General features: G+C 29.0%; 1 protein-coding gene across 1 annotated transcript; it reads right to left on the bottom strand.

Moving 5' to 3' along the window:
• Positions 1 to 11,776: 11,776 nt before the first annotated feature.
• LOC136086752 (piggyBac transposable element-derived protein 3-like) lies at positions 11,777 to 14,284 on the bottom strand. Its single transcript, XM_065809187.1, has 2 exons — positions 14,066 to 14,284; positions 11,777 to 13,728 (listed from the first exon to the last, which is right to left on the bottom strand). The coding sequence occupies exon 2, from the start codon at positions 13,726 to 13,728 to the stop codon at positions 11,905 to 11,907; it is 1,824 nt and encodes a 607-aa protein (XP_065665259.1). The 5' UTR covers positions 14,066 to 14,284; the 3' UTR covers positions 11,777 to 11,904.
• Positions 14,285 to 24,849: the final 10,565 nt, after the last annotated feature.

The following is a 24,849-nucleotide window of genomic DNA, read 5'->3' as shown; positions in this document are numbered from 1 at the left end:
TTATCAAACAAGACATCTTACTTTTGCCAAATTATAGAATTTTATTAAAAATACAACATTCCCTTTCGAAACGAAACTAAATTGACAGCTGAAAGTATTTATGCTGGCGCTCTATCTCGTGCTCCTTACACTGTTATGACTTCTGGTTTTATAGAAAGCGAATCACTGACTGATAATAGTTTTGCAGGAGAGAGAGTGAGCTTTTGAAATATTATTAGAAACAAAAGTCATTATTAATTAAAGATGTATACAATACGGCGAGATGTTTCGAGGATTTAATTGACATCTTGAGAGAATATATTAAAAATAATAGTTATTTATTATCCAATAGAGATGTTTACAAACGAATGAATAATTATTATGACATGAATGCTGTATCTAAAGCCATTGGTGAAAATATGCTGTACTTGACCTTAAAAACTTTTTTTAATAATGTGCCCTCATTACCGTTTAGAGATGTAACAGACGCAGTCATTTTAAAAGAAGATGTAGAACAAACTTGTGCAAGAGGGGGTATGTCTTCTTTGTTAAAAAGCTTTAAATCCAATTCTAATCAATTTTACAACACGGAAAATACAATCAAAATAAAAACTTGACTTGAAATGATAATGATAATGGGTGCAATGTATAGTTCTCAACTCGCTCGTTTAAATCTTCTTTATCCTCTTTTAAAAAATGTTTTGAAATGGATTCTAATTATATTGAAAATTTTGTCAGTTCTTTAAAATTAATTGCCAATTTTAAAAACGAAATTTAGTCACTCATCCATTACAATTGCTTCATTACTACGTACTCCTACACTCAAAAAAGAACCGCCTTCATTTACTCCATACTCACCATTGAAAACTAAAAAAGAAGAAGAATCCACTGCAGCACCTGAAACTACTAAACCTAAAATTGAAACTTCACCTGAATTATTAGGCTGAAATATTAGTTTACCATTAAAAAATATTTTTTTAAAAATGTATCAACCTATTGGAAATAATCCTATACCTTATACTTTACTTTTACAAAGAGATCAATACAGTTTAACTCAACAAATCAATCCTTTTACTATGCAAGTCAATCAAAGTATGACCAACGCCATGACTCTTGATTTTAAAATTCAAAAACAAAGATTGGCATTTTTAAGGTGTATTCTCATTCAAATTAGTAATTTTAATAACAACGTTTCCAATTTTCCTAGTGCTACAGGCGCTTACATTTTTATTAAATGCGACCAAGCTGTTAACTGTGGAATGTATATGAATAGAATCTATCTTCCTGGAATTATTGCTTTTTTTAATTTGTTACACTACACCAATCCTACTCAAGTTACCATCAATATTGATTTTACAAAAAATCGCAACACTGTTATATAAGGACAATTAACTCCCTTTGATATGAATGATGTAGAAGATTGGAAACAAACAAGATGGTCGTTTCTCAATTCAAAATCTGAACCGCTCACCTTTAGCAATCTCAGTGGTACCGTTTTTTTTTAATCCTACATTAAAGATTCAAATGGTTCCGTTTTACAATTAACTAGTTTGATTACTTTAAAATAATGTCTTTTATTTTTATTTATTATGATTAAAAAATATCAAAAAAAAAAGATTGTATTATTTTCCCTTTCCATTTTTTAAAAAATATGAGTCTCTTTTGTGCCAAAGGAAGATATATTGAAAATTTAGTCAATCTAGAACAAAAAATGTTGGAGGATTCAAAAATAAATCTTAAAGAACAATTTGATCAAATTAAAAATCATGTTCATCAATTACAAAATCAACTCGCTCAATATTCTACCAAATCTGATTTTTTTAAACATCAAATCAGAAATAGATGAACATTTAAGAAAATTAAAACATAAAGAAGAAATGCAAGATGAAAAACCTCCCAAAAAAAAATAAAAAGAATGTACAAATTATCAAACCCAAACCTAAAAAGCGAAAATATTCAGAGACAGAAAGCAAAAGTTCAGAAGAAGAAGAAGAATGGATTGAAAAAAAACCTAAAAATAAATCAACACCTTCACACTATGTTCACAATTCTTTCAGGAAGTAAATGCAGTCGATAAAATTAACGGATTATTTAACAAAGAGCCATTTTATCAAGTCCACTTTTGCAGAATAACAACGAAAAAAAAAAAATTTGAATAAAAAAAGTTTAATTAAACTTGATTACACTCGAGCTTTAAAAGACGTTAAAAACAAAAAATTACCTTTAAAAAAAAAACACTTCAGAATCAGAGGATGAATAAAAAGAAAAGAAAATATTTTTTCATTTTTAAAAAATGGGTTCCTTAGCTAAATATATGAGAGATGGAGACGGTAATCGTTATACTCCCAATACAAACGGTAATGTTACTCTGGAAGATGTTGCAGACGATAAAAATCGTTTATTGCAAGAAGCAACAAGTGGTAATATAAGTGCAGAATATAACGCTATTTTAAATGAAAAATATCCCGGTATTCAAACAGCTCAATCTCAAAATGAAGTCATTGCTGTCAATAATCAAAAATTTTCTTACGATCTTACTTCTGATATGGCTGATTTAAATTACTTTTACCAACATACTTATCGAATGGACAAACCCACAAGATTGGTACCTTGAGTTTGAATTATTTCTTTAAAAGTTTAAGTACGCAAACAAAATTTGTAACTGGAACAGGCGATGCTTTATTACAAAGAGTGTGCGTAGTTGCAAACCTAATTCATGCTTTATTTAAAACTGTCAAATTTTATCCCAATTATCAAAAAAACAATACCACATGCTACAGTTAATCGCGCTTTTGATCGTTTTAGAGCGCTACTGATTAAAAAAAGTTTTATGAAAGATTTTAGAGATTTAATCATCAATCCTAATTTAAGATTAGTAGAAGAAGCTGCCTTAACTCTTAACGCCATTACTTATGCTAAAACCAATGCGTTTGTGCAATCTGCCGACTCTAATGGACTTATTCGACCTCTCAACGCAATTGCGGCACTTTTTCCCGCATCTGCCTCTTATCAAACAGCGCTAGCAACCAGATATAATGCTATGTTAACGATAAAGGTATTATTAGCGCTAGCAACCAGATATAATGCTATGTTGGGGATAAAGGTATTAAATTAAAGAGTGCCTTTGAGTTTATTGTGTGAAGTTTTTCAAATGAAAGACTATTTTGGAAAAAATAAACCAATTAAATTGGAATTTTATATTGAAAATGATATGAATCAACTATTACAATGGGTAAGACCTATTGCCGATCTTGACGTGACAGCACTTGCCAACGTGGGTTTGACTATTAAAGACCCTATGATTCTTGTCAATACATATAGAATCAAACCGAGTTTACAGTTAGAAAGATCTTTATATATCAACAGTAAAAAAGACAAAGCTTATACTATACTACGTTTTGCTCATTACGAAGAAATTGTAACCAATGTAGAAAATGTAAACGTCACTGTGAATTTAGGAAATATAAAAACAGCTGACATTGTACCACACTGCGTTAGATTTTGCGTTAATTCTAAAAAAGAAAGCGATCATTTAAACAAAAATTGTTTTACACCATGTGAAATGGCGTGTAATGTAATTAAAAAAGTTACTCTTTATAATCATAGAAGAATATTTGTTAATTCACGAGGTGATACTGTCGAATTTGATATCACTAAAGTTGACGATCAATGGCAGATTTGGAGAAGTTATGTTTCTTGGTGTAAACGAAATATACCCTCTACTTTTAATATTAATTTTGCCGATTATTATAATGTTGATGATGACAGTTTTTTGAAAAGTCCTGCTCGTTATTTTAGCACCATTAATACTACACAACCATTAGTCATTGACACTACTAACGATTACAATTATGTCAACGAATAACCTCCAGCTGTTATCGCAGGAAATAATTCGTTTCAAATCACCGTGCAATTTTTCGAACAATTTAGAGGTATACTTACTATGTATCTTCAATATCCAGCTGCACTTGTCTCCACTGGAACAACAGATGAAGAACAATTCAACCATGTTTCTAACAAATTTAAAGCATCTTAATTCATCATAAAACATTTTTATTTTTTAATAAAAGAACCGTATTTGTATTGTATTTTTTATAAGCAAACTGTTATTTTTAAAAAAATTCTTAAAAAAATCAAACCGTCGTTAATTTTTTAAACCTTGTTGTTGATGACTCGCAGGCGTACAAGGAGAAGCGGACATCGTCGTAGACTTCGACATCACAGAGGTAAAGGAAAATTTATAACTCGAGTCAAAAAGTTTGCCAAACGTTTACTTAAATCAGACGTAGGATGTTACGCATTAGATTATCTACAAAAACAACACAATGCGTAAAAAAGTTTGCTGTACACGTGTAAAATAATATATAAAAAAAGAAGTCATGGAAGAACGTATATACCTCTGTTACAAGGAGCGGGGAAAAAAAGAATCTACTTGCCACCTTTAAAAGACGCTGGACGAAGATGCATGCGTGGAAAATTTTTACCCATATTAGCCGCAATGTTGCCAGCTCTTTTACCTACGATTGGAAGAGCTGTTTTGGGTGGAGCTATTTCAGGTGGAATTTCTTACGGAATCAATCAAATTGAAAAATTATGTTTTTATAAAATATAAAAATAATCTTTACAATGCTTTTTTTATTATTTTGTTACAAATGTATAATCCCATCATTGATCCAAGTAAAATAAAAACAGCCAATAACGCTCCAAATAAATAACCTCCAAAGACAACGATAATAATACAACTCGAAAGCGCAAATATTGTCATTAGTTTTTCTTTAATATTTCCACAAATAATTGACTGGAAACGGTCGAATATGATTGCCATGCGAGTCGTGAGTTCCACCAATATCTATCGGAGGATCAGGTTTATAAGGTTGAACTACTGCCACCGATGACGGAATTTGAAATTTTTGGAATGGCTTGTTTTTTGTTTCCATTTATTATGACCCTATTTTATTTTTTATTCTATATATACTTTTGGTCACGGTTCATTAAACAAAGTTTAATAACATTTTGTTTTATTACCTAACATTTTTTTTATTACCGATGGTGCTAAGGCGCTAAAGCGATATGGCGCAAGGGCGAGTTGTCAGACAATGGGAATCAAAAAAGCAACATTGGTATATCATCATGTATATATATATATATATATATATATATATATATATATATATATATATATATATATATATTTAGACATGTTTTTTGAAAATCGTTTGCTCATTTAGCAGGATGTAAGCAATAAAATTTTATTTTGTCATCCGTATTTACGTCCTGCCGAATAAAACAGGATGTAAATAAGGATGTCATAAGCAGCTTCCCATTCAAAAATAAGTTAAATTTCGTGTAACTTTTATATATTTATGATGCGCCCAATACTTGTATGTTATCTGGTTACTGTTTATATCCTTAAGATATATTAATAATAATTAAGCTCAAATAAGTTATTAGTAGAAATACTAATAGGCGCCTTTAAAATAATTGATTTTTAAGTAAAAAAAGTAGAGCTTGACAAGCTTAAATATGTTGTCCAAATGTAATTAATGTTGCTCGGCGATAACAAATTAATTTGGATACAAGTGAGAGCAATGTGGTTTGGTGAGATAAAACAATATTAGGTTAAATTCAAAGGAATAAAGGTAGAAAGAGTTCAATTTGTGATACCAGCTTGAAACTTTGTAAAATTGCTGTCTAACAATACAAATTTACAAGGAAAGGACCCAAATCCATAACTGTCGTCAGTTTAGAGTTACAGAGTCTTTGGTTTTAAGATCATTAGACTTAAATGACTTCATCAAATAGTGTAAAATCGTCTATAATTAAAAAGGTAAATGATGCATGAGGCCATGCTATAAACGTTTTTTAAAAAGTAGAAAGCCAAATAGTTTTTTTAGGTAAGTGCAAGCAGTATACGTATATAAAAAAATGACGGTTTGCTTGTTTTCTGTTTATAAGTTAGTTCTTATGAAAAGTAACTTTCTTAAATGACACATTTACTAACTTAATATAAATGTTTAATAAACGAATTATTTTTTAGGTATATCTCTATATATTATTGCCGAACTTAATCCTTTAAATGTTAGTGCACTTTCAAGGGTGTTTGACACGTAATCCTTGGCATTTATTGCAACCCAGGTATTGGCGAGAAAGAGTCACAGCACTTTTTCATAAGAAAACGGGACCGAACGTGATTTAAAAAAATTTTATTAGGAGAAACTCTTAGTAAAACGTTTTTTGAAATTAATAATATTTTTGAATTTTTTCAGAACTCTTTGAAAATGAACGATGAAACAAGTGCTACTTTGCAAGAAGCATTTTTATTGGACACCTGGCCAGTTCAGGATACTAGAGTTGGACGTCCATCCGGTGCAAGGCACGAACCACGCTACACCGTGCCAACCATGAAACATCCACGAAAAGTCATGGTTTAGGAATGTATGTCTGCTGCTGGCCGTGGCAGCATAAATTTCATTCCAACAGGGGTAACTGTATGCAGCCAAGTACAATGCAATTTTCGGAAACAAGCTGAAACCCATCATGACCGTACAGAGGTGTAATACGATTCAACAGGACTCAGCTCCGTGTCATACCGCCAAAGTCATAACTACCTGGCCTAAGAAAGGCTATTAGACTCGCCTGGAAACCCTCCTGACTTATTTCCAATTGAGAATCTTTGGTGTATCATGAAAAAAATAATAAACCATGCTCCATCGAATATGCAGGATCTCATGTATTGACTGAAACTAGTTTGGTGCACTTGCACCAAACTTGTTTAAGCCAACTGCAATAAAATAACTGTTGAATTTTTAAAAAAACTAGAAGACTTGATGTCAAAGAGATTAAAACTCATACTTAAACTTAAGGCTGCTGCCACAAAGTATTAAATTGTTTTTTTGTTTTTTTTGTCCATCAACGTATTTGTTAGTGCTGTATGTCTATTTTTAAATAACTTTTTGAGCATCACTCCTTTTTTTGGCCATGACATTATAAAGTTTCAAAAAATGGTTCTGTTGCTTGTTAAGAGTTTCAGTATGGGAAATTTTAGCATGTTTTTCAGTGCCTTGGAACAAATTGTTCCTTGAATGTTTAGTTCAGATCATACACATACACTAATCTAGATGGCTTCCAATTTTCTTGTTGACTTGAACATGCTCCCTCTTAAATCATGAGGTTTACGCTGTGTTCTGTTAAAGTATTTCCCATTGCAAATAAAAAAAATTTATATACGGTTATACATTACCCCCATGAACAAAATGTCAAAATTATGATAGGAGATGGCGGATTAATTGATTTTATAAATAGCCGATGTGCATTGATAAAGTTTATGGTTTGTGAGCCATTACTTGCTGAGCTTCTATAAGGATTTAGAGAAAAATAAAAAGATGATGAAATGAGCTATTACGAAAATGCATTTGTCTTTGAAAAGAATTATAACGAACATGTGTCAGAATTTAATAGTTATAATTTATATAATATAATAATAAGTAGAGCCCCAAGTTGTATTTAAACAGTTAACGCAATTTTGTTGCGATCTCGTTCTCAAACAAACAATTAGATAAAATTTGGTTATAAAAAACTTAAATGATGGCTTCCAATTCATTACGCACAAAGAATAGGTTAAAAAACATATGCTGTTTCATTGTGGTTTGCATTCATTGGCTGTAATATGTGTCTTAAATTGCAGGATGGAGGAAAATAATTGCATGGAATCTCTGGAGAAATTGAGATAAAGATACAGTTAAAGCATTTTTAGGTAACTTTTGTTTATATAGTATAAAAATGTAATTATTTTAGACTTGATAGCTGCTAACTTCTAAAATCATTTTCATATAAACTGCTATTTCATTCAAACTTAGTCAAATATATTGTTTTATTTTATCATTTAGCTTGTCATCTTTAAATGGTAAAGTTATTTTACCTAATGCACTGCTGATGTTTGTGTGTTACGGCATTCTTCTTTATGATAAGACGAGTTCCACTAATGACTTTGCTACATGCCCAAGAATGTTGTTTAAAGTGACGGCAGAGTGCGTTTTTAGTAAACAGCATTGAAGTGAAAGTAAGTTTATTTAATCAAATATTTAAAAATCACGGTTGTTTCCCCTAAACCCCCCCCCCCCCCTAATATATTCATATACAAGACCAGAAATTTGATATAGTAATGCAAATAAAATTCCTGAAGAAAAACTATACAAATTTTGTTATGAGGAGCAGCTATATGTACCTAAAGTTATTACAGCTATTTGTACCTAAAGTTATATACTTAGTGATTTTTAGAATAGCCGTAAAAGTTTTTATTAAAATAGTTTAAATCTAATCTTTCACATTTCATCATACCTATAGTCATTTAAATTCCTTTGGGGTACCTGATACATCTGCACTCTTTAGTGAATCAGCAAAGCACCACAAAATAAGGCCTATTTTACCATGTGAACATTAAAATATTGGTTATATATTATAGTAATAACTTTAAATTAATTTATTTATTTTAATTTTGAGTGATAATTCTTAATTGTTGTTCAGGTAAAATTTTAATTTTTAATAAACAGATTGTGTAAATGACTTTCAGATTTTCTTTACTTTACTTTTTTTTCTTTACTTTAACACGTAGCATGATTTTCTTTACTTTACTTTCTTTTCTTTACTTTAGCATGTAGGCTTTTTGTACCTTAAAATGCAAGCAAGATTTTTTAAAGAACTAAAATGTTATATTTTCAAAATTCTCTTTGTTTAAATTCAAATGAAATTACAAGTAGTATTCTTACATTTATTTAAATTCAAAACAATATGTAATGATTGATACACAATATTTCCATTATGAAATATTGTGTACCAATCATTACATATTGTATTGAATTTAAATAAATGTATCAACGATTGGTTTAACTCTCTTTAGACATTATTAAAGATTAGTAAAGCTTCATTTGAACTAATAATAATAATGATTGGTACACAAATAAATCCCTTTAGCGAATATTTCCGCACGAAAGAATTCTCCTACGAGCGCACTCAAAATCCGTAAGACTAAACTTAAGAGAGACGAAACGACAGAGAACGATGAAGAGATTTTATGCTATTCCTTTGACTTAATTTTAATATAAATTATATTTACCTTTATTCTCTGTTTATCGTAGAAACCAAATGTTGAACAATAATTTTCATAAAAGTAAAGTCTGTAATTATGTTTTGGCATTTTATCACAATGCCAGATTCGTTTGATAGCAAGCACAAGGTTTTTCTATGAAGTTTGAATCATTTATAATAAAGGTTATGCATCTTTTAAACAAAGCTGATTTTGCCATCTAACAACAATGGATGGACATCACAAACCTCGCATTCATACATCGGCGCCACTATACATTTTGTTCATCAAAATTTTTGTTTGAAATCGATTCGCATTGCATTAAAGCACAGCGCAAAAGCTCATACCAGGCTATATTTAAAGGACCAAATTGAATTAATTCTAAATGAATGGAAAATAAACGATAAAACACTTTTAACAATTAGTTACACTGCTGCGAATATCAAACATTGTCTTGAAGATCTAATGGATAAACTGTACATACCTTGATTTTGTCACATATTAAATTTAATTGTTAAAGATGTTCTTGTAAAAGAGAATGAGCAATCAACTGAAGAAAATGATTGCTTTTTCATAATTTTAAAGAAATGTAGGAAACTGGTTGGCTTATTTATTTATAGTAATAAACTTTTTGCTTAGCTAGTGAGTTATGGTAAATTGACATCCCAGAAGATTAATGTTCAATTAACAAATTAAAACAAGACGTATCTACTCGGTCGAATTCGACTTTTTTAATGCTGCATTCAATTTTTAAACTTAGCGAATCAATCAAAGACGTTTTAATCAAACCAGAGAACAAAGATAAAAATTTTTTTTGTTAAAAAGCTGGGAACTGGAAATCATTGGCGAGCTAATTGATTTGTTAGAACTGATACATGATTTTACAAAATTTTGAGCGGATCACAACATAGCACTTGTTCAATTATATTACCAACCGTTTATAAATTAACTGATTATTTTGCTAACTTTAAAAGTGAATCAAATAATCGTACAATTATAAATCTTGCCATTAAACTCAAAGACAGTTTTAATCGAAGATGTAAAGATTCTCTCAAAAATGAAAAGTTATCCGTAGCTACATATTTAGATCCTCGATTTCTTACTTTTAACTTTTGTACGGAACAAAACAGCCAAAATTGTTTGTATTAAAAAAGCTCATTCTTTAGTTGTTCAATTTAGCCATGAATTGCAGCTCACACCGACAGGTCTTCAGTTGTCTAGCCAAGAGTCGTCCTCCAGTCAAGCAATACCATAAAAAAAAAATACTGTTGTCTATACCAAGAGTTGTCTAGTCAGTGTCGTCAAAAGATTTAATATCAGTGGACGACGAAATCAGAAAATTCATGTTTCCTAGCATTTTATAAAAATAATTTATGCCAATTTCCTGTTTTGTCAAAGCGATGATGCTTTTTTGCATAACTGTTTCATCAACGCCTTTAGAAGAGTTATTTTAAGTGCTGTCGAAGTCATCACAGACGTCGAAATAGACTTCAACCAGGTTTAGCTGAAAATTGTGTCTTGTTGAGCCAAGACATATAAAATGTCAATCTTTGTTTTTTTTTTAATTTATGCCAATTTCCTGTTTTGTCAAAGGTAGTGAAGATGCTTTTTTGCATAACTGTTTCATCAACGCCTTCAGAAGAGTTATTTTAAATGCTGCCGAAATCATCACAGTACGTCGAAATAGACTTAAACCAGGTTTAGCTGAAAGTTGTGTCTTGTTGAGCCAAGACATATAAAATGTCAATCTTTGTTTTTTTGTCTTCCTTACTTTGTAATTGTAATTTCCGATTTATTTTCTTTGCTTATTCGATTTTAATTCATCTAGTAGATTAGAAGAATTAAAATCGAACAAAAAAATGCTCTTGTTATAACATCATGTATTATTATAATAGTATCACATATCACCTAGTTTTTTTGTTTACTCTCTTAAAGTTCTATTTGTTTCATACCGCCTAAAAAGTAAATTTACAAGCGACTTAAAGTATATGATTATAATAAAAATTTTTATTTTAATATTTCGACTAAATCGACTTTTAGTCGACTTCTTACACAGACAAAATAGACTTGAACGAAAACAATTAAGCAAATGCTGTGGTTTAATGATAAAAAAACAACTGTTGAGGCTACAAACCTGTTAAACAAGGTGAATGTAATAAAACTATAAATCGCATTGAGGTACTGCTAAAACTAGTGAAAATAAAATATCTTTCAATTTTGACAAAGGATGAGGAGAAAGCTGTAGTATTGTATGCAAAAAAAAACAACAGAAGTCTACAAAGTATTACAAAAAAAGAACTGTCCACAGTCCTTTTAGATATAATAAAGTATGGCATGCATGCTAATAAAACCTGAAAAATCTTCGTTTATACTGCAAGCTTTCACCTAATGCAGAAAAAATATTTATTATTGGTCAAGATTTAATGACAAAGCACTCCATTCTAATCCAAAAGAGACTAGGGAGAGTTTATATATTTCTATTTAACCCTTTAGCGCCCACCAGGGCTTAAAATTTTCAAAAAATTCCAAAAACTTCAAAAAGCAATTGTTTTTTGATCTAGATAATGAATTAAAAAATAAAATTTTAAAATTTCACTAGCAAACCCAATTATGTCATTGTAGCATATCTGCTACAATGGGAATACGAGGAAAAAAATAACAAAAGTTTTCTTAAAAAAAAGATTTTGTATTTAAGTATATAAAGAAATAAAGAAATTTGAAAATTGAAACTTTGCTATTGATTTCATTTTACAAATTCTGTTCTTATTAAATAAAACACAATATATCTTATAAGACAGTTAACAACCATTTATACTATAAATATAAACAAATTTTAAATGCCATTAATGGTAGTCATGATAACAATTTCTGTCCTTATTTAAGCATAACCAAACATTGCACTTTTTGCAACGAATATAAGAAAAACCAGTTTTGCATTTCTTACACCGCTGCCGTTTGTCACTATAAGTTGGTAAGTGGTCAAATCCATCCAGACGGATATCTTTTGTAGGATTACTCTGAACAGCAGCAGCTCTTTTGGTTGGTATAGGTATTGCATCAAGAGATGCTCTTCCAGCTTTTCTTTTTACAACAGTTACCAAGCTAGAAGCTACTGCAGCTTGAAAATTTTTTAGAGGCATGAATTTCTTACTGGGGCAAATAATTTTTAAGTCCCGACGATACAAAAACCAGGCATTTGATAATGCAATAAGAAGGGTATGTGCCCATACATATATATACCATCTATGGCATTTTAAATTTGGTTTGTAGAATGAGCACATCATATCCAGTTTGTCAACTCCACCCATATTTTTATTATAAAACTGGACTATATATGGTTGTTTTACCATAATATGTTTGCAGGTTTTTCTATCATAACGCCTTACTGAGTTGATTGGTTCAATACTAGCAAAAGACGAAATTAAAGTAACTACCTTGTTATCTATCCAAGAGACAGCTATGTTATTAGATTTGATGTCAGTACGATAGTCAAACGATCCACGCCCTTGATTTTTTAATTCTTTTTCAGAAGTGAATGGGCATTTGTTAAGGCGCTTAAGGCGAGCTGTTCCAACATACCATATTCTACGCTTTTTTAGCTCATCTAGCAAAGGCAATGAAGAAAAGTAATTGTCAGCAAATATTTTAAAATTATGATTTTCTGGCAAAGTTGAGGTCATTTTAATTACAACAGATGCCCCGACACCATGAGGAGAAACTTCATCTTTCTTTTTTATTTCTTTTCCTTGATATAAATCAAAGTCATACAAATACCCACTGACACCACATCTAGCCCAAAGTTTGAACCCCCATTTATTGGGTTTTTTTGGAAGGTATTGCTTCAAAAATGACCTTCCTTTAAAGGGAACCATTATCTCATCAACTGATTGATTTTCCTCAGGAGAAACTTTTAAGAAATTTTCTCGCAGTTTTTCCAACCAAGGTCTTAATTTCCAAGCCCGATCATTTTTCTTTACTTCATCTGTTACGTTTAGATTGTCAACAAAGTGTAAATAGCGGAGGATAGAAAGAAATCTATTCCTTGATAATATTGAACTTACTCCATCATAATTCATAAAGGTTTCCCAATAAGATCTCACAGATGGTAGTTTTACAAGACCCATACGAAAAAAAACACCAATAAAAGACTCTATTTCATTCGATGTGACAGAAATATTTGTACCTGATGACTGGCAACTATAGAAACTAGATTGTTCAGCAATAATGTCTCTAAGATTGTCATCAACAAACATTTTAAAATATTCGTATGGAGTAGTAGTTTCGTCCGGAATAGGTTCAATAGGTACCTCTTGAAAAGCAATATCACCAATCAAATCATTATCTAGTGTAACCTTTTTCCAAAGTGGTAAACTTGCTTTTTTTTGTTTTTTGTTGTTGACTATTTTGGATTTTTTTGGGAGTGGGGCTGAAGAGTTGGAATAGAGCATATCATCACGTGTACTACTTTCCTGGGTAAGAGACTCCGATATTGGAAAAATAATGTTGTCATTGTTGTCATCATGCACAACCTTAGTATTGCTTACAACTGCAGTTGAAACATCAGATTCAAATTCAGAGTCTGACTCACTAAGATCCTCAAAATCACTTTCACCATCAAGAATAAATGCGAGAGCATCTTCAATATTTAATTTTTTATTTTTATTCATCTAAAGAAGAACAATATATGTGCATATATATATATATATATATACATATACATATATATATGTATATGTATATATATATATATATATATATATATATATATATATATATATATATATATATATATATATATATATATATATATATATATTGGTAACAATGTATACTTAAAAAGTCCATAGTAGCATATATGATACATATAAATTCAAATAGCATTTTGTGGTAGTTTCAAAAAGAGAAAACTCTCTTAAATACTTCTAAAACTTACATGTATTATTAATTTACAATAAAATAAACAAATAAGCTTCAATATTCATAAAAAAAAAGGTAAAAACTTACTTTGAAAATACCTTGCCTGACAACAATCACCCGATTTTTAAAAAGACGATTTTGATGTGTTTTTATGCCTTGATTATCCAATTATATTAACCTTGCTAAATCGGACCAACAAAAATATGTTGTAAATATGCTACAAAAGGTGTTTTTGAGATCACTGTGTTGACAGGGTGGCCATAAAAGGTTTCTGAAGTTATGTAGCAGATCTGCTACACGGGGCGCTAAAGGGTTAAACTGCATTAGAGAAATAGGTGAAAGTTTTAAAAATGAATTCGCCGAAGAACTTAAAATTACAAGTATAATTAAGAACATTGAAAAAAATTCGAAAGAAGTGTGGTACGGTATAAAATATATCAGTCGTAAAATTATAATTAACAACGTATATAGCTTTTTAGAGGTTTTAGAAAACCAATGTGCATCTTAAAATGAAGGTCTAGTGTTTTTGATCCTAACTGAAACAGCAATAGGATTTAGATCTTAAATTTAAGCTGTAACTGTAGCCCTCGTACAACTGATCTTTCCATAAATAGCCTTTATAACTTAAATCGATGTTTTAAATCTGAATTTCATGTTTTAAAGTGAAAATATGTTTTTAATTCTTAGAAAAAATACAGAATATTATCAGTAATATACTTGACATTGAACTGACTTACAGTTTTAAATTATATTTTTTTACGTCTTCGTTTCTTTCTTGTATAATATAAACTTTATTCCAATAGATATGAAAATATAAGAGAACAAAGTTCAATTACCCGCATACGTTTTAAGGTACAAATACCTGTAGGGTTAATAATGACAATTTTTCTACTTTGAATCTATATCCTTAACAGTTAAAATACTATTTGAACAGTTTTACTTCTTGTAGTTGTCTCTGATTGTATAATATTCATTTTACGCCGGTTAAAACTAAATGAAAAATGGAAATACTTTCCTAATTATTAGCAATACCAATGCATAAATCAAGAGCAATTTGACTTGCAAGTTGTAGTGCTACATCGCAATGAGCCGTTTGCTCCTCAATAGTTGAAAATTATATACAATTTAAAAATAAGTGCAAATGTTTTTATGACAAGCAAAATGTTATATAATAATCACAAAACAATTTCCTTGCGTTTTTCAGAGCCCTGTCTAGATACCCATCATAACTTACAGGATCTTAAAAATGTCGTTCCAAATGTTTCATCTAGCAATACTGCAACGTTCTTTTTTCTTTTTTATATTTGTTTGGCTAGTTTCTAAACATGCAAATCATTTATTGCATAAACACTTTAGGAAGATGTTGTCTTGCATTGCAATTGACATTAAATTAATTTATTTCCTTCAAATAATATTTAAAAAAATTATAATTTCTCAAAATAAAAACAAAATAAATCTTAGTATAACAGACTGATTCCTTAAACAATTAAAACTTTTAATTTAAAGGACACGATAGACAATGAACTTTACAATGCTAAAAAAATGCTACATACTCACCGGCCGTTGTGTAGGTAAACTCTTAGCATATTTGAATAAGAAAATGTGTTATCCTGCTAAAGAATCAACATTGTTTGATCAATAAGCACAAATGCTTTATTGGTATCAACAAAATCATCTTCAATTCTTGCAGAACTGCAAATCTCAGGTGTAAATACAACCTGTGTAATGCGGTTTTGATATGTTTCTTAAACAAAAATGAATTGAAATATATGAATGAATTAAAACTATGCAAAATTAAAATACTTAAAAATAATTTGCTTATTAAGTTGTTAGGTAGCCATTTTTATTCGTTGATATGCACTGTTATATTTGTACCACTATCAGTAAAATACTTCACAACTTTGTAGTCAAAAACATCAATTTTTGTTCCATCACTTTGAAATGCAAAGATCATTTCCAGACAAGAATCCAAATTTATTGACAACGTGAATAGCAAATAACAACAAGTCATTAAACTCTCCAGCAAAAAAAACTTTGACAAAACTGTATCTATTTATCAAATACAAAAATTTATTTCATTCTTAGCAACGATGTCTTCATCTTTATTCAGCAAAACTAATTATTATTTTGACCGATAAACACACCATATATATAAACAAAATGTAGTTTGTTCTACATTCCAAATAATAGTTGTTTATATTAGTTATATTAATTGTAATTAGTTTGGCTTTCGATCTTTTTTTTTTATTAGTGATCAGTTATCGAAATCAATAATTACAAAATACTCTTATTAGAAATTACAAAATACAAATTACAAAATATAATTATAATAACAATGACATTATGTCGTTAAATCATGTTTTATGATGTCAGTCGCAAAAATAATGTTTTTGTGTAAATTTAAACATTAAAAAAGACTCAAATTGACACTAAAACTGTGATAGTCAATATAATCTGTAATATAAATTAAAATATTTATTAAGTAAAATAGCTTTGAGTATGTGTGTGTGTGTATAAATATGTATATATATATATATAAATATATATATATATATTTTAATATAAATATATATATATATATATATATATATTTGTATATAAATATAAATATATATATATATATATTTATATATAAATATATATATATATATATTTATATATAAATATATATATATATATATCTAAACTTTATTTAAAAGCGGTAGTGCTGCCTTTCCAAAATTCCTTTCCAAAAAAGGCAGAGACACATGCTGTAACGTCCAATTGGTTTATTCTCAATTGTGGTTTGCTCTTCAACAGAATGTGAGCAGCTTTGATGAACCAATATGGCATTTAACACATCATGCGTCATGTTTTAGGTGTCACTTGCATTGAAGCAAAATTAAATTAAGGTTAAAGTATAACTTCTTTCCCCTCTTATTTCCTGCGCAAAATTGTTTTAAACGATGTTCAGCATCCTTGTGGTAGTCGAGAATTAGTGATATTGATCTTTTTTCACTAAAAAAGATCTTTGTAAACTTGTGCAATTGGCATATTTGAACTGCCTGAGAAGCAGAAATCTTAAACATATTTCAGTCAGAGCAAACACACAAATTTTGATTTTTATTGTGAATCTTTGCTTAGTTTTGTTTTGTGGAAATTCATGTAAAAAATTTTACTAAATCAAACTATCCTTTTAACAAAAGTTATACCTGATTTTAAATTGAATAACAATCCAGTAACTAACTTACATATAATGCTAAATACAAGTAATTAAAATCAAGGAAATAATTACTTAAATTTAAGGTAATAATTTTTACAATTTTTTCTTGTAAAGGTTGTAATTATTTAAATTAACGACACTTTAATAATACTACTACTGCTGTTTAATTGATAAATTTCTTTCTTAACATTCTGAATCCTCTGACTTGGACTCAAAACAATTTATTTGTCAACTGTTGTATCTTAATTTTTATGAATAATTTTTATGATCTTATCTTCACTTTTATGAAGGTACCTTTAAATAGGTTTTACAATCATTTTTTACCACTTTAATGCATTTTGATAGTAGTTAATATCTTAAAACTGTTTTCATGCAACGTATAATCAAGTCAAACTACGCTCTAAATAGCTCTAAATAAATCGAAAATGGTTTGGGAATAGTAGGTTTGTACATTTAAGTTTTAATACATATAACTTTTCCTCATTTACTGGAAGTTTTTAATTAGAAAGTGACTAGCATAACTATAAAGTATTGTTTATGTGTGGATTTATGCGTACATTGCTTAACTTTCAGTTTTTTCATCTTGGAATTCCCGCCCCTAAAAAATATGCACTTAATTGTATCAACTAATTTTTAAATAAGGTTAGTTGCTACAACCTGTGAGGTTAGTTGATAAGCTTCAAAAGTTATTTATTCTAAAAAAGAAGCAACATGTTTTTAAAAAAAGTGTTTCAAAATAATTATAACATTAGTTTAAATAAATATGATACAAAGTAATTAAAAAACATAAGATTTAGAGCCATAAAGTAAAGGCAATAAAATATAAAATGAAGCAAAAAAAAATTTAGCAAAAAAGCAAAAGTTGAAAATAGCAGATTCTATGGAAAATTTGAATTAAATAATTTTGATATTCAGTTATTTAAAATAGGCAGCATTTTTCAGGTTACTTATTGTTCCCTTTGCTCAAATTGCAACTAAATCTCAATTGAGCAGAATGCCGTGAAGGGCCTCCTACAACTTTTAGTTGTGGGAGCCTTTACAGAATGTCAGTGGCTGGTAATGAAAGTAATAAAGTATTTCTTTTTGCTGTTTTAGTAGATTTTTTTTCTTGTATGCCCTATGTTTAGCAACTTCATTTCGGATTGGCTTAGATGTTATGATCATTGTATTCCTTTTATTTTTTTTAATTTCTTAGGCTTTCTTAAAGCTGCTACTGATATTTGATCTATCATACCTGAAGAATCATAGTTACTTGCCTCTTGAATGTTACTGGATTGCAATTGCTTATCTCAGATTTTTATTTGAGTTTCATTCAGCTTTTTTAGTCATTCCTACTACTCTCATCTAGAAAATGAGTAGTGTTTTTTGGTTGAAGACTGCTTATTTGAGATATTCCTGACTTTTTAGGTTGCATTAGTTGACTCCGGTTGTGGTGGTATGTCAGCATTCTTCAATCCATTGATATCAAGAATTATATGATCTGTGGGTCCCGGACTGTAGTGCATCCTGTTTTATCCAGATTATAAATATCTTCTTGCCTCATTTTGTGTTTATCCGTAGCATAAGCTAAATTATCATAGAATGCTCTACAAGTATGTTGATTAAATGCTGTCGTTCTCCCGAGTGATAGCTTTAGTAGATCGTATGAACAGCTTCTGAAGTTTTTAAAATCCTAACCATACATTTTAACAGCTTTCCTAATCTTCTTCCATGACCCTGGTTTCTTGACGTTGTTACAGGATGCAAAACTGAATTCTAATTTACAGCATTTGTCTAGAGATATAAAACATACTGGCTAATAGTTTCACATGATCTGCCAGATCTTCTTCCATTTCCTTACTAAAGATGAAGTGAGAATGGGCAACAGCTGCATACCGAGTAACTGCATTTGGATTTCTTTGGCATTTTTCACAAAAGTAACAAGAGGTGAAGAAAAAGCGTCTGGTATTGACCTAGTAGAAACAAAGGTGATATAGCTGTTGCTGATATAATAGAAAGATTCAAAGAGGCTGCGAAACACATTCATCACAAAGTGATGCAAAATTACTCAAAGAATTTAACGATCAAAGTTAAGCTATTGATATGCGAAAACGTAAGTATAAACGTTGTATAAACTTCACCAGAAACAACGGAAAGTAATGGGCAAAATATGTGCGAGCGTTTAAAACATTCTGGTTCTAAAACTATTTTATATCTTTGAGAGAAAGGAGAAAGATGGAACTATAAAAAAGAACTTTAGTTAAAAAAACAAAGTCTCAGAATCAATCCGATATGTTAAAACTCTTTTAACAACAAACAGTTATGCAGTAAATAATCACAACAGCAAGCGACGATGTTGAAATTAATAAAACAACTTTCCAAAAAATAAATAAAATTCACTTTAAAGTGACTGATTTTTTTTTAAAAACTTATTCATATAAATTTGATAAAAAGCTCAAAAATTAATTGAACTAGTTTTTAATTGTCTTTGATTTTTATAAAAAATATTTCTCAAGAGTAGGTGGATTAATACTAAAATAATTAGATGTCTGCGAACCATATAAACAACTTCGAGCATTATTTACTAAGGCAGCAACTATATACATTTTCCCCACAACATTAAGGCCGATTTTCAATTTTTTTTGTCTAAAAATTTTAAGTAGTTGAAATATCTGACACTGACTTCACTAATAAATTTAATAAATTAAGGTCAGCTATCATTCCACTATCGTATTACTTTCCCTCCACTGGTCCAAATAAGTTAGTTTAAAGCCATTTAGAGCAACTGCAGATTGAAATTTTAGACTGTTTTTTTATGTCTATTGCAAAGTACTCTTTGCTTTTCCCTGCTCTAGTTATTGATCTAACAGTCCCATATATGAATCCCTAGTAGTTGGCGAGAGGAACTCCTTTGCGACCCAGCTGGCATTTGTTTTTAAAAGTTACGTTATTGTCTTTCAAACGTCTTATAAACATTCTTACTTAATTAACATTTAAAAGATATTTAGAATGTAACTTTTAAAAACAAATGCACGTAGGGGATGTACAACATCAGCAAATATTTCTAGATTATTTGGAGAAAGCCAATTTTGATTAAGTTTTGTAAATAAATGAATCCAACATTCATAGAGAAACTTCATTACTTGATTTGAAATCATGCTTAATTGTCGAACAGGTCGTCCAACATATCGTATCATATCGAGTAGTATACATTTGTAGGAAAACCGTTTTTAAAAAATACATAGTGCTTCTACCGGAGTAACTTTTACCCCGTTATAACATCCAAACTCTTGAGGTAGTTGAAGTACAACGACTAAGCGATATATATCACTACGCGAAAATCTAAATTCATTTTTACATTCATCATCACACGTGATTTTTAAACAAAGTTACCTATGATATTCGATTCTAATGCAACCAATAAACTATTTCTAACATTTCTTCAAGGAGCCATTTTTAAAATTTGTTTTGTTTATTTCAAAATGACTTCTTTTTTTTTGAAGCGGAGCTTCGTAATTAATTTTATATGAATACCGCAACTACTCGATCCAGACCTTTGTCCTCTCCGTTGTCGTTGCGGTTTTCATATTGTAAGCTCTCTATCATTACGAATGTTACTATAAAAACGCCACTTGTAATTTTGTTTAGCTCTGTATATTTTTATGTATGATTTTTGTTTTTTTATATAATTTCTTATTGTTTTGAAGTAAAATGTTCACTTGGTGCAACATTTCAACAAAAAAACGAAGTTGAAATTCTTTTTTTAAATGATAAAATTATTGGGTATTGTGGTATTGGGTTGGATATTTTCTTAACTATTTTAAAATTTTAGATTTAAAGTAAATTATAAAGTGGGACGTGTTCCAGTATATGATTTGCGCCTTAATGCAAAATACACGTGTTTACCAATATGGTTCAGCAACAATAACATATTTTGATTGACAAACACCATCACCTTTAGACTACTTTAAATAGTTTTGTCATAAAATAAAAAAGTATACAATTTTTAAAATTTGCTTAAAATTTTTAAAATTTGCTTAAAAAATCTAGAAAAGATGCTTGCTGTTGCATCATAGCCTGCATCATGTTGTTTTGTTGCAGCATCAAGGTATTTTGTTGCTGCATAATTTGTTGCATTGTTTTTGCTATTGCGTTAATTTCTCTTTTTTTAATTTTCAGTTCTTCTTTACTAATATGTACTTCAATTTCATTTTTCTCTTTTAAAGCAATTGTTTTATTGTCTTTGTTTCTTGACTTTTTTTGAGAGTTCTTGTGTCTCTAACGTCTTTTAAATAATATTTGTTTATTATACATAAATATATATTATATATAATAGCCTTTTAGTAACATAATATGTATAAATAAAAAATAAAAATAGTAATTCAGATTTATAATAAAAATAAATAACCGATTTAACGATGTAAATTTAAAAACCAAACAAAAAAGGCCTATATGACGTTTTCATAACGATTTTTCCGTTTTCAGCATAACGCTAAAACTTATTAAAATTTATTTGTCTTGCCATGAACCTTAAAACGCGACTAGAGTACTACCCTGTGCTCACGCATGCTTATAACCAACATTTTGTACTCGGAAGTTGCGGGCGAAGTCGGCGTTTTAATTTTGTGAATTTGTCTACATGTATTTTTACGTGTGTGTATATATATATATATATATATATATATATATATATATATATATATATATATATATATATATATATATATATATATATATATATATATATATATATATATATATATATATATATACACACAACCACGCACTTAAAATGTTTGATATACCTAATTCATGACCAGCACAAGTTGATTCAGACAAACAAAAAACAGAATCTTCCCGTCGATCCCAATAAGCAGAACAATTATTTGATAAAGATTTGCGCAAATAAACATCACACTCAACCACTTCACGATCAGTGAACAGGTTTATTTATGACCAAACTCAGTAGTTCCATTGAAGAAGATTCAGATTCCCACCCAGCCTTTAAAAAAGTGAAAATCATGATATTTGTTATCATTTCTATTGGTGACGAAATTGACTTTACTACAGCTAACTAAGTTATTCTACTTTATGACTAAACTGAATATAGCAAATTTTTATTTAAATTTACTTTATGACTAAACTGAGTATAGCAAATTTTTATTTATATTTATTTTATTTAAATGTCAAAAAAGCCTATTAAAAAAAATTCTTACACCACAATCACACTTTTCAAGATATGTAGAAGGCATAAAAGAATACCTATTTGTAGCAGATTGTCTTTTCACAATATCAATGCTAAATTTATGACTTAACTGATCACAGGAAACCGTCTTCTTAGTAGGCGCATTGAATCTAAATATCCACAAACCAAATGTTACATCAAACACATCTTTCCAACTATTAAAAACAAAAACCTAAATAAATTTTTACATATAGGGCTCGATACTCTTCAGCTTTTTCTGAAGGTTGGCAAATAAAAAACCTAATAGAAGATATTTTCAAAAAAAAATGCAGTTTAAAAAAAAAGAGTTAAAAATTATACATTTAAATATCAAGCAGATCTTAATGTACTTCTAAGGGTTTTTATTCTTTTTCTGATTTTAGGCTAGAAAGAACAAATGCTTCTGAGCAATATATAAAATACGGACAATATAAAAAAAATTATGTAAATTAAAACAAACAATTGTACCCCTAAGCATATTATAAGGATGGTAAGACAAAACAAATAATGTACTGAAAAATTAATGTTATTATTTTTTGTTTCCTTGATGCATGCATTGTTATACTCTTGCTGCCAAGTTCACAAGAACTTTGTTTATTTTTTTTCTTGTTACATAATAAACGTTTTTTTTTAAGGCTAAATATTTTAAGTCTAAATGTAGTAAATCTGTTTTCTAGCATTAATTTAATTTTTGAAAACACTAAATTTGTTTCTGTTTTTAGGATTATATTTATGAATGGCATTTTTTCTTGCTATCGATTTTAAAATGTTTATCTTTTTCTTTTGAATAATGATTTTTTTTTCGAATTTCTCTAATTTTGCATTTAAATCTTGTTTAAGTGATTTTTCATCAACGTCAATAGCTCAAAGTGATTCAGATACTTCAGTGTTATTTACTTCAATGAAAATATTTTCCACGACTTCTTTACTTTCTATACCACTAATTTTCTTTATTTTATTGTTTTTGGTATTGGAAAGCGCTTGACTGGATTTTCACTTATGCTTTGGTCTAACGTGGTTAAAGATACCTACTATCTTTAATATATCTTTAAATTGCATTAAGTTTTACATAAAAAGCTTTGTGTTTGTAGGTATCTCTGTTTTTCATTTCTCTGAAAGCATTTCATAAAAAACCCTTTCTCGGGTCTGTTATGGCAGCCTACTGCAGAACAACCAGGGATACTTTTACAAATGTTTAATAACATTTTTGTAGTAGTCTTTACTCGCAGTTGGTTAGTATTTTTGGCAAAAACATGGCGTCTAAATCGTATAAATCGAACAACCAATCTAAAACAATTACATGAATGTCCGCTCTGTGAGTATATAAACTCTCAAATTTAACCCACCCTTGCATTCATATATTTAACGATTAAAACTTTTACTTTTGTGAACACGACTTTTATCATCTAAAAAATTATTTCTAAATACTAAAATAATTAAACGCACTATGATTTAGATAATAGTTTAAGCAGTCTACTTTTGGTTCTCTATCCAAAGTTTTCATTTTTAAGTAAAATCTCCATTTCAACATCCTTAATAGTGAAAGCACAGTATGGAAGAATTTCTTCAATTTACAAAGTCTTCTACATTTTCAAAGTATGCAGTAAAACTGACGAACTCAAATTATCTAAAAATATTAAACTATTTGATACATATTTATTGATACAAATGCATATAAACAAATAAAAGACTTGGTTATAACAAAAAAAGTTATATTTAAGTAATTTATACATACTAGCTGATTTGTCCCGTAAAGATACGGGTCTTTGTGTTTCTATTCTACATTGACCTTTTCCATACTTTTTTCTAAAAATTTTTTTTTATTAGTGAAATTTAGCGCTGCGTAGTTATAGATGATCACTTATCTAAAGGTTCTAACAGGGGTGTGGTAAAAAATTGTAAAACTCTAAGTTTCCTTAATATATCAAATAATTACTTTTTAAAATGTTCAATAGCTGATCAGACCCATAAAATTCAGGTCTTTGTAAGTCTATTCCACACGGACCGTCACTATACCTTTTTTAAATATATATTCTAACTTTCAGGAACAGTAACCATACCTTTCCGTATACGTGGTTCTTAAAAGAGATTTATAAAATTGTTTGTTTTTCTCCTAAACGAAGAAACGAAGAAATTCATCAACTTTTTGAATATTTTTGTCTCAAATATGTTTATATATATATATACTATATATATATATATATATATATATATATATATATATATATATATATAAATATATAAATATATATATATATATATATATATATATATATATATATATATATTATATTACTGTAATATTGTTTGGTAAAAGATAGAAAAATAATTTACTTAAACAATTGCTCTGTGAGCAACCAAAAAGAATTAGCATACGCAGAGCTTATTAAAAGCCTTATAAAAAACTTATTCCTTTTGAAAATAAAATCTTATGTGCTAAAACTTTAAGGAAATCGTCTCTTAAGT

Source organism: Hydra vulgaris, chromosome 11, assembly GCF_038396675.1.
Source record: "Hydra vulgaris chromosome 11, alternate assembly HydraT2T_AEP".
NCBI lineage: Eukaryota > Metazoa > Cnidaria > Hydrozoa > Anthoathecata > Hydridae > Hydra > Hydra vulgaris.
Note: the sequence above shows the minus strand (reverse complement) of the source record. Positions and strands in the feature narration are given on the sequence as shown.

What these genes read in the sequence shown, in the direction of transcription:
- LOC136086752 (XM_065809187.1), bottom strand. Translation starts at nt 13,728, where the DNA reads ATGAATAAAAATAAAAAATTAAATATTGAAGATGCTCTCGCATTTATT.